We start from the raw sequence: 12700 nt of genomic DNA, 5'->3' as shown, positions 1-12700 counted from the left end.
TATGTCATTTCCTGCTGGCTCCCATTCTGCAAGCCTGCTACAAATGGTGCTTTTTTTCCCTTTCCCCTCTAACTTGTGCAAAAAAGCATAAAATTGTTCAAACAAATATTTGTATTTCTGTTGGATTCTGAAAATACAAATAATCAAACTTGAGGATTTTTTTCATTTTTTATGAAACTTACTCTGGAAGAAACTGAGCATGCTCAGTGGCCAAGGTAACAAGAGGAAGAGATACTTTGACCTTAAGAGGGCGTGGTCATTAGGAAGCTAGATTAACCCTTCCTCTTTAGTATGAAAGGAAAAATGTGGTTTGAGGGCTCATATAAGGTAAGCAGTGTGAACCTTTAAACCCTATCATGATGAGAAAATCATATCTCCAAAATGTATTCTCACAAATCAGAAGCCCAGAAAAGACAAGACAAGAAAGTTCGAGAGGAAAATGAAAAAAGGGGTCAACAAACGCTCTTTCAATTTGGATTAAGTGCGGCTTCAAACTTTTTTCATTGAACTCACCTACAGAATTGGAGCAAGAAGAAACTGTTGGAAACCTCATCCCCAAACAAGGAGCAGTTGATTTGGGTAATCATGCACAGTATTTTGATGAAGGGGCAGATGCAGAAAATGAAAATGGAAAACAGAAAGAAACAGACATACAGACGCATGTCGAAGTGAATTTGGAAGATGAGAGGAGTAATCATAATGTAGGCCTTGACATTGGATGTATCACAACCGAGTTTCCATCTCAAAAGGAAATACTGGTTCATCCCATCGAATTGGTGATTCAAACAATGGAAACTTTTTAGGACTCATTGAACTGCTCTCCAGGTGGGACCCCATCCTTCAGGATCATGTGCTAAGTGTAGAGGAGTCACAGAAAAGGAGTGAGCGGCTTCAAGTTCATTATCTGTCCCCTGACTCACAAAATGAATTTATTGCAGAATGCTCGAATCTTGTGAAACAACACATTTTGCTTGAGAGGCAATCTGCAAAGTACTTTGCAATAATAGTAGATTCCACACCAGATTCTTCCCATATTGAACAAACAACATTTCTTTTGAGATACGTACTTTTAGAAAGATTTCTCAAGTTTGCAGATTGTAGCAACAAAAGAGGGAAAGAAATTGCTCAGTTGATAACTGATACATTGAAAGAACATGCTATTCCTCTCAGTGATTGTAGAGCTCAAGGCTACGATAATGGGGCAAATATGGCCGGAAAATACAACGGCGCACAAGCAAAAATACAAGAACAATGCTCAACAGCAATTTTTTCACCTTGCGGTTGTCACACACTCAACTTATGTGGAAATGATGATGGTGAATGCATACCTGAAGCAATAACCTTTTTTGGAACAATTCAAACTGTGTACCACCTGTTCAGTTCCAGTGCTAAGTGGTGGGAATTACTACAAAACCGTATTGGTTGTTCTCTTCATGGTATGTCTGAAACAAGATGGTCAGATCGTGTTGAATGTGTAAAGCCTTTTGCAGCTCACTTGCCTGGCATTCAATTAGCACTGGAAGACCTCCTAGAACTAAATTTGATGGCCAAAACAAGAAATGAAGTCCATGGAGTTTTATTATATGTGACATCTTTTGCCTGTGTGTTAATGTCAGCCGTGTGGTACAAAATATTAGCTGGCATAGATATTTGCAACAAGGTCATCCAAGCTAGAGGTGCCACACTGGATGGATGTTGAAGTAGCAAACACGGAAACTCTCCTCACAGAGCTGACAAAACTTTGAAAGAACTGGAAATGCATGTGGAATGAAGCCAAATTGGTTGCATCAAACCTAAATATAGAAATAAAACTCTCCCGTAGATGTGATGGAGTTAGGCACAAGAGGGCAAGACCGCATGATGACAGCACACCTGATGCTAACTTGGAAGAAATGAATGACACAGATGATACTCCAGAAGAGGCCTACTTCAGAAAGTGTGTGTTGCATGTTTTGGTAGACAATGTTATAGCAGGATTAACTGTCCGCTTCAATGCTGTTAAGCAGTTGGCAGAAAAATTTAATTTCTTGTGGAAATATCTTACCATGTCCGAAAGTGATGTGGAGAGAAAAGCTTTATCTTTATCAGAGCAATATCCTGCTGACCTTAATGGTGATGATTTTGGAAAGTAAATGCAACATTTACCCTCAGTACATAAAGCAAATTTTGTAAATGCACAGTTAAAGCCATTAGATCTGTTGAACTTGTTAACAGAGTACAGACTTGGTGACCTGTTTCCAAATGTTTGTGTTAGCTTAAGAATATTATTAACAATTCCAGCAACAGTAGCTTCTGGAGAGAGGTCATTTAGCAAACTTAAGCTAATTAAGAATTATTTTAGGTCTACAATGTCTCAGGAACGTCTTGTGGATTTGGCCAGGCTAAGTATTGAATCAAACATTGCCAGAACAATTAATTTTCATGCTGTGATTCGAACTTTTTCACAAAAAAAGGCCAGGAAAGCTCTTTTTTTAAAGTAAATAGTAAGTTTATCTACCTTGTTTCAATGTGAATTCTTTCTCCTTATCTGTACTGTAGCATAAACAAAGATGTTCAAATCAAATGTGCTTTCTTATCTCTGATCCTCTTTTATTTTATTTATATTTATTTATATTTATCGTGGAGGGAGTATAAGAGCATAAGGCCTTAAATGCAGAAAATTAACAGAGCACTCCACTCCACCCCTCTCTCGTCTTCCATACCCTTTTTGACCTTACAGGCTACAGCTCATGGCATAAAACCATAGTGGATAAAAACAGAATGACTAATGGAGAAGGGAAAGGGCCCAAAAGAAACTTTGTACCCCCTGAAAAATTCCTCTCAGAGGCCCTGCAGGTGGATGCTCTACCACTGAGCCATGACCCTTCCTGAACAGCAAATGTCCCCCACCCAACAGGAGTGGTGGGGAACTGGCATGCTGGCATGCAGAGACTATTCCTTCTTCCCTCTAAAACCACTTTCCCAGCTCATACAAACAGAATATGCGAGTATTCACATGATTTTGCTGCACAGCATACATTCGTTGCCATATGTAAGACCATCAGTTCCACACACTGGTGCATATTTCCTAGGGCAGTTTAACTGGCCTCGTTTATCTTTTTGGTATCGTCTGCAGTCAAACTGAAAAATGAAGATAAAATGAGTTCACAAACAGCAACCCTTTCCCCATTGTTATTTACCCATAAGAAAGATAGCCTTTGTATGCTATTTTCTTTACCTAAACATGGAAGAAAGCAGGAGAGCAAGGGGAACTGAATGACATTGCATTGGCTATTTTTTTTTACATGGATTTCATTGCTTCCTTATGATTCCCAGCAAGAGAATGGAAGATCCTTAATGTAATTGATACATGGCACAATGAAAGATTTTGTTGCTGAAAATGATGGTTGTGGGAGCTGCTGAAGAATGATGTGGCCTGGAAATCCTATGCTACATTCTTTGTTGTACCCTGTTGGTGCTCTTCCACTTTGTCTATCTGAACTACTTTAGATTTGACTCAGACATACCTTTGAACATTTCACAAATGGACCCTCCTCTTCAACTGAACACCCCCCCCAAGTAGGGCCATGCATAGAAATAAGGACATGCTTGGAGGACCCCTGTTCTCATACCAAGGATCACTTTGCAACCCCCCCCCCCACTATTATATATTGGTGAAGAATTTACCACCTGGCTGTATGCTGTATTCATTTATTTAGTGCAATAAACTCTCCTCCACGGATCTAAAGGCCAAGATGGCAATTATTCTTTGGGTTAAAGAAAACATAATGGCACTAGAGAAAACAGGCATCCATTTCCCTACCTCACTTCAACATGCAACTTCTAAGAAGGGGTGTGTGAGAGATAATTCATCCAGGCACTGAAAGAATATGTGAGGGGGTGGTGCGATTGTGTGAGCTAGGCCTGCCTGCCTTGCTGCTATGCTCACAGTCAAGGCAACACTACCCACCCAGCAGCCCTGTCCCCTCTGTCCCTGTGCTCAGAGTACATTGGAAGGTCTACACATGTGCCAGCGTTGCATAGAGCTCTCTCATGTGAAGTGGGACCCTGACTGGGTCAGCCATTGATTGAGTGAACACATGGAGAGGGGAACAGACTGCCCAAATACCCCCCAGAGACCTGGGGTTGAGAGCTGAGCTCAAAGGAATGACAACTCTAGCAATTCAACTATTTAAAACACACCCCCTCCAAAAAGCATACATCAGGACACTGATTTACCAGAGAGAGGCTGCATAAAATCAGGATGTGTATGCTCTTTCATTACCGGGGGGGAGGGGGGAGATTACTAAGCTAATAAACTTCATGGAAAAATCCATATTTATGTTTTAGAACATAAAAGATTTGTTCCTCTAATACATTGTACTTTGAGTTTAATCAGGGGGAGTCCGATCTAGGATTAGAAGAGAGGGAGAAAGTCTGGGCTTTGGTGGTCAGGATCATGAGGGTGTGTTAGGATCAGCAATTAGATTAAGGAATGGAGGAAAATTTAGTTTCATCTGGATTTTAGGGTGAACTGTCCTAATTTGCAGTTCCTGGACTTACAAACAGATCAGAACATAATTTCTCTGCTTTTTAATCTGGGAGGTAAGAAATGGGATCCTGTGCAAGCTTGCTGAGAATGGATTGATCATTTGCATGCTTATTGAATTCAGTGGGATTTACTCCCCTGCAATCATGCTTACGATAGGTGAAACTGACCACAGGGATGGGGAGGGGAGGATGAGGAGGGATGGGAGGAGGGGAGGGGAAGAGGAAGGAGGGAGAGGGGAGGAGGACAGGTTTGATCATTTGCATGTTTATTGAGTTCAGTGCGATTTATTCCCGTGCAATCATGCTTAGGATAGGAGTAACTGACCGGGGGGGGGAGGGAGGGAGGGATGGCTGGAGTGGGCAGGGAAGGAAGAAGAAGGAAGAGGGGAGGGAAGGAGGAAGGGAGAGGAGTTGAGAAGGAGGGGAAAGCCAGGTCTGATCATTTGCATGCTTATTTAGTTCAATGGGATTTACTCCTATGTAATCATGGTTAGGATAGGTAAAACTGACCATGGAGGAGGAGCAGAGGGAGGTGAAAGGGGAGGGGGAGGGAGGAGAAGGGGATTGGAGGGGGAGGGGCAAAGGAAGGGGCAGGGGAGGACAGGTTTGATCATTTGCATGCTTATTGAGTTAAATATTTACTCCTGTGCAATCATGCTTAAGATAGGTAAAACTGACCATGGGGAGGAGGGGGAGGGGGAAGGAGAGGATTGGAGGGGGAGGGGAGGGAAGGGGCAAGAGGGAGGGGATAGGAGGGAGGAGAAGGGAGGGTGAGTTTGACCAGTTGCATACTTTTTGAATTCAGTGGGATTTATTTCTGCGGAATCATGTTTGAAAATGGAAATAGACTGCCTTCAAGTCGACCCCAACTTATGGCATCCCTATGAATAGGGTTTTCATAGTAAACAGCATTCAGAGGAGGTTTTACCATTGTCTTCCTCTGAGGCTGAGAGGCAGTGACTGGCCCAAGGTCACCCAGTGAGCTTCATGGCTGTGGGGATTCGAACCCTGGTATCCTAGGTCATAGTCCAACACTGACCTGGGGAGGGGCAGGGAGGGGAGGGGAGGAGATTGCGTGGGTGGGTGGGCTCTGGGCAGAGGGAAAGCCCCTTTCCTTTCCAAAAGGAAAACATTGTGAACAGTATCATTGCTTTTCAGCATTTCCCCCACCTTTTTATTCTACAGCAGGCACATGTAGCCTTCCACCCAAATTTAAACCAAAGCTGTCCCTGGCCACACCCACACCAGGCCTTTATTTCACTTTGGACAGTCATGGCTTCTCTCAAAGAATCCTGGGAAGTGTAGTTAGTGAAGGGTGCTGAGAGTTGCTAGGAAACGCCCTGTTCCCCTCACAGACCTTCAATCAGAGTGGCTGACTGTTAAACCAGTCTGGACACTGGAGCTCTGTCAGTGGAATAGGAATCTCATCTCAGCACCCTTCACAAACTACACTTCCCAGGATTGTTTGGGGGAAGCCATGACTGTCTAAAGTGAAATAAAGGTCAGGTGTGGGTGTGGCCCCCTGATTAGGCAAGCCCAGCAGCTGTGAGTCTGGCTTTTAGAACACTGACAGTTAGTTCTTACTGAGCATGCCCGCATTATCATAGGCTTCCAGCCAAAATTTCTTAAATTAATTAAAAATCAGCTAGGCATTTTAAAAACGTTTAAACTGCAGAAAATGAAGGTCAGAGTATGGGGCAAGGTCAGTAACAGGATTACAGGTACCTCATATAACTGAAAGACTAGAATAACTTGGAATCTCACAAAAGGACATGCAGTGTTCCCTAAAACCACCTGTTTTTAGAGCCTAACTACATATGAAATTAGTTATGTGAATCATATTGTGGGGTTTAAAACAGTTAAATACCAGGAATGAGGAGATTATCACCAGGAAGGCACTGTGTTGGAAAAGGAGGTTTAAGCCTTTCCTTCCCAGAAGCCATGCTAGGGGGTGGGCAATTTTCACTGACATCATGGATGGAGAATACCTTTCCTCAGGCACTATGTTCCTGAGGACAGTCCCACCAAACCAAAATGTCTAGTATTTATTTATTTTATTAAAATAGCCCATGATGTGAATGCTAATGGAACATGCAGTTGAGCCAGTAGAATCCAGTTAAAGTTTAGAAAGCAAAAAATCTAGGCAGAACACACAGGCTTTGCTCAAAAGTCTCTAACTGGGTACAACAGTGTAAGGGTGGGGGGAAATTGGGTTTATGGCTCACTTTGAGACCCTGAGAGAGTCTCCTTTCTACAGTCTCTTCAGCTGCATTTTTTTGCTTGTCTCCCTCCTGGATTCTAAATGACATTATGAGATTTTATAGGCTCCGACATGAATTTTTAACTCCAGTAAACCATTCGCTCACTCAGAAAAGTCTGCATAGCCTTCAAGGCTGAATGAGTACATCTGATAAATTTTTATCCCAATTCCATTTGTATTATGCAAAATACATAAGTATAATTTTAATCTGGTGCTCAGTCATCAAATGTGTCTAAATATGAATGCACAAGCAGGAAATGAAAGTGTGGGACACCATTCATTCCAGCAGCACATGCAGTTCAAAAAAGGGGGAACTGTCTCAGTATTCATACCAGCTATATTCTCTGGATGCAATTTGTTTTCATTATTCACTTCTGAGGCTAGGGATGGTGGAAATTTTTGCAGCAATCTAACATGAATGTGAGCTCTGGAGCTCAGCTGTTCGCCAACCCAGCAAGCTGGTTGCCTTCCATGCGGGTGCTAATGCTCTTTAACAATACCAGTGTTTTATTTTATTTTTTTGCAAACTTAATGACAGGTAGGACTATTTAACTATACTTTATTATACTAACATTACTCATCATAATTTTGGAGTTACCCGCTGAAATGTGTATTCTACTGAACTCATTTTTATTGAGGCAATGATGTTAGCCATTAACATTTATTGTTATATTTCTTATTTCTTTATTGAGTGTATGTGTGTGTGGGAGTGGGGGGGGGGTTAAGGTAGCAAACAGGATACTTAATGGTACTAGTACCTTTATAAATACATAAAGTCACTAATAGGCAAAAAACCTTGCCGTTTAAGAACGTACCTATAGCCAACAGATATTTCTATCAAACTTTAAAAAGCAGGGAAATTGGGCAGCTATAGTGAATGCATTAGGGGAGCAGAAGATCTGACCTCCTTTCTGAGATATTGTACTGTCCTACAAATTTGTCAAAATGCAAACACCATTTGGGTTGGTCTTTCACAATCCAATCAACTCCCTGTGTAGCTTGGAAGAATTTGGTAACATGTGCCTCTGAGCATTCTTTCATTGCAGAATGATATACAAAATATAGCATGGGTGGTTCCAAAACAAATATGAATACGTTATTAAGAAACATGTTAACTGACCTTTTCTGCAGCTCTAGTACCTGTAAAATGATTGGAGAAAGCATTCAGAACTTCCAATAATCATCCATGTCTAGGCAGTCTTATCTTTTTTATTGCATTCTTGGGTTTCAGTAAAAAGGCAATACTTTCAAAGGATAATTTCCAGAAGTTAAAAACCACATTATAGAATGTTGGACATTAATTTTTTCCTGCCTTTTTTTTTTTTTTAAATGTTGAATATCCTTATATGGTCAGTTGCTCTCAAATCGTGCCTTGTATTTCAAAAAATAGGCTCCTTTTACCTGGCTACATCTTAGGGTTAAGTGAGACAACAAGGGCCTCTCTGTTGGCCTGGCTGAAACCAAATACTCTTAAGCTTCTGTCATCCCTGAGCTGTCTGGGGAAGGGCTGTTACTCAGTGGTAGAGCATCTGCTTTGTATGCAGAAGCTCCCAGGTTCTACCTCTGGCATTCCAGGTAGGGATGGTAGAGAACCTCATTTGAAATCCTGGAGAGCCACTGCTAGCCCTTGAAGACAATGCTGAACTATTTGGACCAATGCTCTGACTCCATAAAAGGCAGTTTCCTATGTATCTATGTCTTCATCATTTGCTAGTCCAGAGGTGAGACAATGAGGCCCCTGTCTATCAGCTCATCTGTGAGCTGTGACCAACTGCCATTTGGCTCTTCTTCTCCCAGAACGTTCCCTGCAACAACTGTCCGTCTGGTTATTATGTAACTTCATTACATACACTACAAAAGAGTTAGTATCGAAATGAGCTTCCCTCCCCCCTTCCTTTTTTCTTTTGTATTGTGTCTCTTAGATGGTAAGCTCGTATTCTATAACACAAACCGCCTTAACTATTTTGCCTTTGCAGAAGCATGGTATGTAAATGAGATAAATACATAATTAAATAAAATGTTAGCATTTTGCAGCATTTGCAAAGGATATTTCTGGCAAACAAAATGTTCTGCTGATAAAATTTGAAGTGATAACTTAGATTGTAAGCTCCTTCTGACAGGGACTTGGTTGTTTTTTTTGGTGCCCTGTCACTTTGTAAAGTGTCACAGCACTTTGATGCCGTGGTGGTATGATTGTTGCTGCTGCTGCTGCTACCGCCACCACTGCACATCTGCTGCTGTTGCTGCTGCTGCTACTACTACTACTACACATTTGTAAGCCCAATAATATTCATACAGTATTGGATCCAGACTTTATTGATAAAAATCTTGAAAGAATTAACTGCAATCTAAAGAGCTATGTGTGCTCCAGTGAGTTCCCATAGTGGGAACTACATTCAGTACAAAACTACAGTACAGTATTGCAAGCAGACACATGCATGCAATGGTTTTCTCACATTGGCTAAGACAGCATTTTCCAATCATTGTGTCAATTTTTCACTGGGGTCAGTTTATATAATTACTTTTTCCCTACCTGGAAAAAATGTCTGAAGATCAGTACACATGTTCCTCCACCTCCATTTTCCTAATCAACTACTTTGAAGTATCTGTACATCAGGCAGGCAAATTTTATCAGTCACCTCAGCCTTCACCAACCTGGCGGCCTCCAGATGTTTTGGACTACATCCAGCAAGGCCATGTTGGCTGGGGATGATGGGAGCATTGTCCAAAACATCTGGAGGGCACCAGGTTGGCAAAGGCTAAGCTATGTGCCACATGTACCCCAAAGTGGCAAAAACATGTTTTCTTAACTGTTGTAAAACACACATTCGCCTATATTGTGGTTTTCTTTGCCTCTTCTAGAGGAAAAGAAATGCATAAAGTTACCTTCACTTACAAAGATTTGAAGCCCATATCACAATGCTTACCTAGAAAGAAGCAACAGTTTGCTACAGAAAGAATCACAGATATTGCTATCTTCATAGTTAATGAAGACAGTTCTTTGTTGTCTCAAGATTCAGCCAGTGGTCTGCTCTGCCCAAGAACTTACTGACAGCAATCATGGATGTACTTATAGTATTCCATATCTATAGTAGCAATCATATTCTTTTATCTAAATCAAGACATGGTTTATAACAGTGATCTCTAACAATGGGCATTCTTACGTTACTTCAGCTGTGGCAGACGTAAGAATGCTACTACTTTTCAAAAACAATAGCTTAATTATGGGATTCTGAATTCTCCCAATCCCTAGTATCTTGTCAACAACAATGGTATTTTTTTAAATAGTCCACGTTAAAGCCGCAAAATGTTATTCTGCTTTTGTAACAAGTACAAGTTATGATAAAGACTTTGTAGTCATTCTCATTGCAGCAATAAAAAACTGAGAGGTGAGGGGATGGGCACGTGTGCCTCTTTCCAGTACATAGCAAATGTGTGTCATTTAAGCAGTCCACACACAGGCTGTGCACAAGTTGGACCTATCTGTATGATTCCTTTTCCACTTACTACCAACCCCCCTCCCTGGAAAAAGTGGAGAGAAGGTGGTGAGGTTGTTTGAATCAAGCGTATGTAAGAATGGACCTTTGCGTAGAATGGAAGGGAGTGTGTGCACCCTCTCCACTGCTACCCAGAAAGGATGCTTGGCCAGATACGTGAGTCTGCTTGGCCAGACTCAAAGCAGAGTACATCCTTTGAATAGTAAGCTGGTCTCTTGATTGAATTGATTCCCACTTGTGCATGGAAGGGAATAAATGATGTTAGGAAAGGTACTTTGAAGTATTCACCACACAATTGCCAACATTCTTTCTTAGGAAGTGCACTCCCTTCTTGCTTCACTGTCCACCCAAGAAAGCTGGGAGCATTTCACTGCTTTTTCCCCCTTCAGCACTTTCTTTTGCAATACAGAATTTTGACAAGAAAGTGCAAATTACAAATAAGAGTGTTTTACCCTCCCCTTTGTGTACATAAACAGGTACAAGGACATTTCTAGGGCTGCACTGTTAACCTCTTAACTGTTCATTGCTTAAAATTCTCTGGATCAATTAAAATAACAAAAAAGAAAAAGTGGGAAAAGGAGGGCATTTCACTATCAGGCAGAGCTGCATGGAAGCAGGAACAGCAGGAGCTCTTGAGAGCTGCAAGAGCCAGCAGCCAAGTAAAAAGTCCCTTCTTTCGGATTTCACACCTTTGTGTGTGTGTGTGTGTGTGTGGTTATTTCATCCAAGCCTGCTACAGATGGCAGATTGGTGTTGGTGGGTTGTGCCTTTGGAGACTGGATGAGGGCCAACCCTTTAAGATTGCTTGTCCTTACCCCCAATCATAGTGGGATTCTTAGAGGATGCATCCACTCTTAAGTTCCTCTCTTTTCTCAGCTGGAAAGAGGGCTTTTGTTTGGTCTCACATTGAGAGCATGGGATAATCGTGTAGAGCCTAACCATGGTGAAGTATAGGGTTGCCAGGTCGGAACCATCCAAAAACCTGAGAAAATGGGGGTGGGCCCTAGTGATGTCATGGGGCGGGCCCTAGTGATGTCATTAAGCATGATACATTAAGTATCAACCACATTTGCTTGGAGCATACCATTAAAAAAAATTCTCTGATTGGAGATTAAAATAGAAATCTTACCTAAAATAGGGTGTTCCTAGGTCCATCTGAAGTGACAAGGTCATTCTTTCTCACAAGCTTAGGGTGATGCAAAATGGAAATGGACTGCCTTCAAGTTGATCCCAGATAGGGTCTTCATGGTAAGCAGTATTCAGACAGAGGTGGTTTACTATTGCTAAGACTCAGGCCACATTCACACCAGACATTTAATCCACTATTATTCCACTTTAAACAGCCATGGCTTCCCTCAACAAATCCTGGGAAGTGTAGTTTGCAAAGGGTGCTGAAAGCTGTTAGAGGACTCCTGTTGCCCTAACAGAGCTACAATCACAGAAATCTCTGGGAAGAGAGGCTGTGTGTTGAATCACTATGGCAAACTGTAGCTCTGTGAGAACAGGGGTCTCCTACGTTGCTGTAACTTGAGCCCATTATTCTGTGTCCTGCACTCAGGGATAACCGAGAAGAGATCATGTACTGAGAATGCTTCATGGCTATCTTGGCTTGTACTCCTCTATTGTGATCTGTGATTTTGCTAACAACAGCTGCAAAGTGAGTTTTTAATCTACATTTACTTAAGACATATGTTTGTTGTTCATTGGGTCAAGGCTGAGTAAACTGCTACATCAGACAATAATTTGCATTAATTAACTTATTTTGTAGAACCCAAACTTTCTTGTAGGCCTGTAGGAGTTTCACAGGCACTAATGCAGGGGCCTAGTGGGTAATCCAGCCCTGCACACAAGTATGCCACAATGCTGCTGGAAAAGCCCTGTTGGATCAGAGTAAAAGCCCTTCATATCAGAAGCTATATGGCTCTGTGTACCATTTGCTGGGAATCACAAGTGGGGACAGCGCTGCTGCACTCGGGTCCTGCTTGTGGGCTTCCCACAGGCATCTAGGTGGTCACTGTGCAAACAAGACGCTGGACTAAATGGGCCTTTGGCTGATCCAGCAGGGCTCTCCTTATGTTCTTCAAACCCAGCATCCAACCCTGGCCAGTCAAACGCATCCTGTAAGCTCACAACCAGACAGCAAGGCGATAGACCAGGGATTTGCAAACTCACCACCACCACTACTTGAACATTACTGAGGGTCTTGGCAGACTACTTAATGACTTTTTTGCCTGCTGAAGCAATTGTAATGCACTGTGCTAGATGCTGAATGGTTTTTAATTGCATCAAGATGAAACGTCTTATAAAAGATTATACAAAATAATAATAATCTTTTATAAAAGATAATAATGCTTGGGAAAATAGCAGGGAGTAGAAAAAGAGGGCCAAACAAGACATGGATTGCTTCCATAAA

The 12700-nt window shown here is 41.8% G+C and overlaps 1 protein-coding gene across 1 annotated transcript in view; it reads right to left on the bottom strand.

Annotated features, from left to right (window-relative positions):
• LOC133378767 (ovomucoid-like) overlaps positions 1-6839 on the bottom strand; it is a 31659-nt gene extending 24820 nt beyond the window's left edge. The window contains exons 1-2 of the mRNA XM_061613392.1: positions 6756-6839; positions 2996-3120 (exon numbers count right to left, since the gene is read on the bottom strand). Of these exons, the coding sequence (XP_061469376.1) occupies positions 2996-3120; positions 6756-6839 (209 nt within the window). The remainder of the gene's footprint in view (positions 1-2995; positions 3121-6755) is intronic.
• Between the last annotated feature and the right edge of the window lie 5861 nt (positions 6840-12700).

The sequence above is a fragment of the Rhineura floridana genome, chromosome 3, assembly GCF_030035675.1.
Source record: "Rhineura floridana isolate rRhiFlo1 chromosome 3, rRhiFlo1.hap2, whole genome shotgun sequence".
NCBI lineage: Eukaryota > Metazoa > Chordata > Lepidosauria > Squamata > Rhineuridae > Rhineura > Rhineura floridana.
This window is presented reverse-complemented; position numbering and strand designations above follow the sequence as displayed.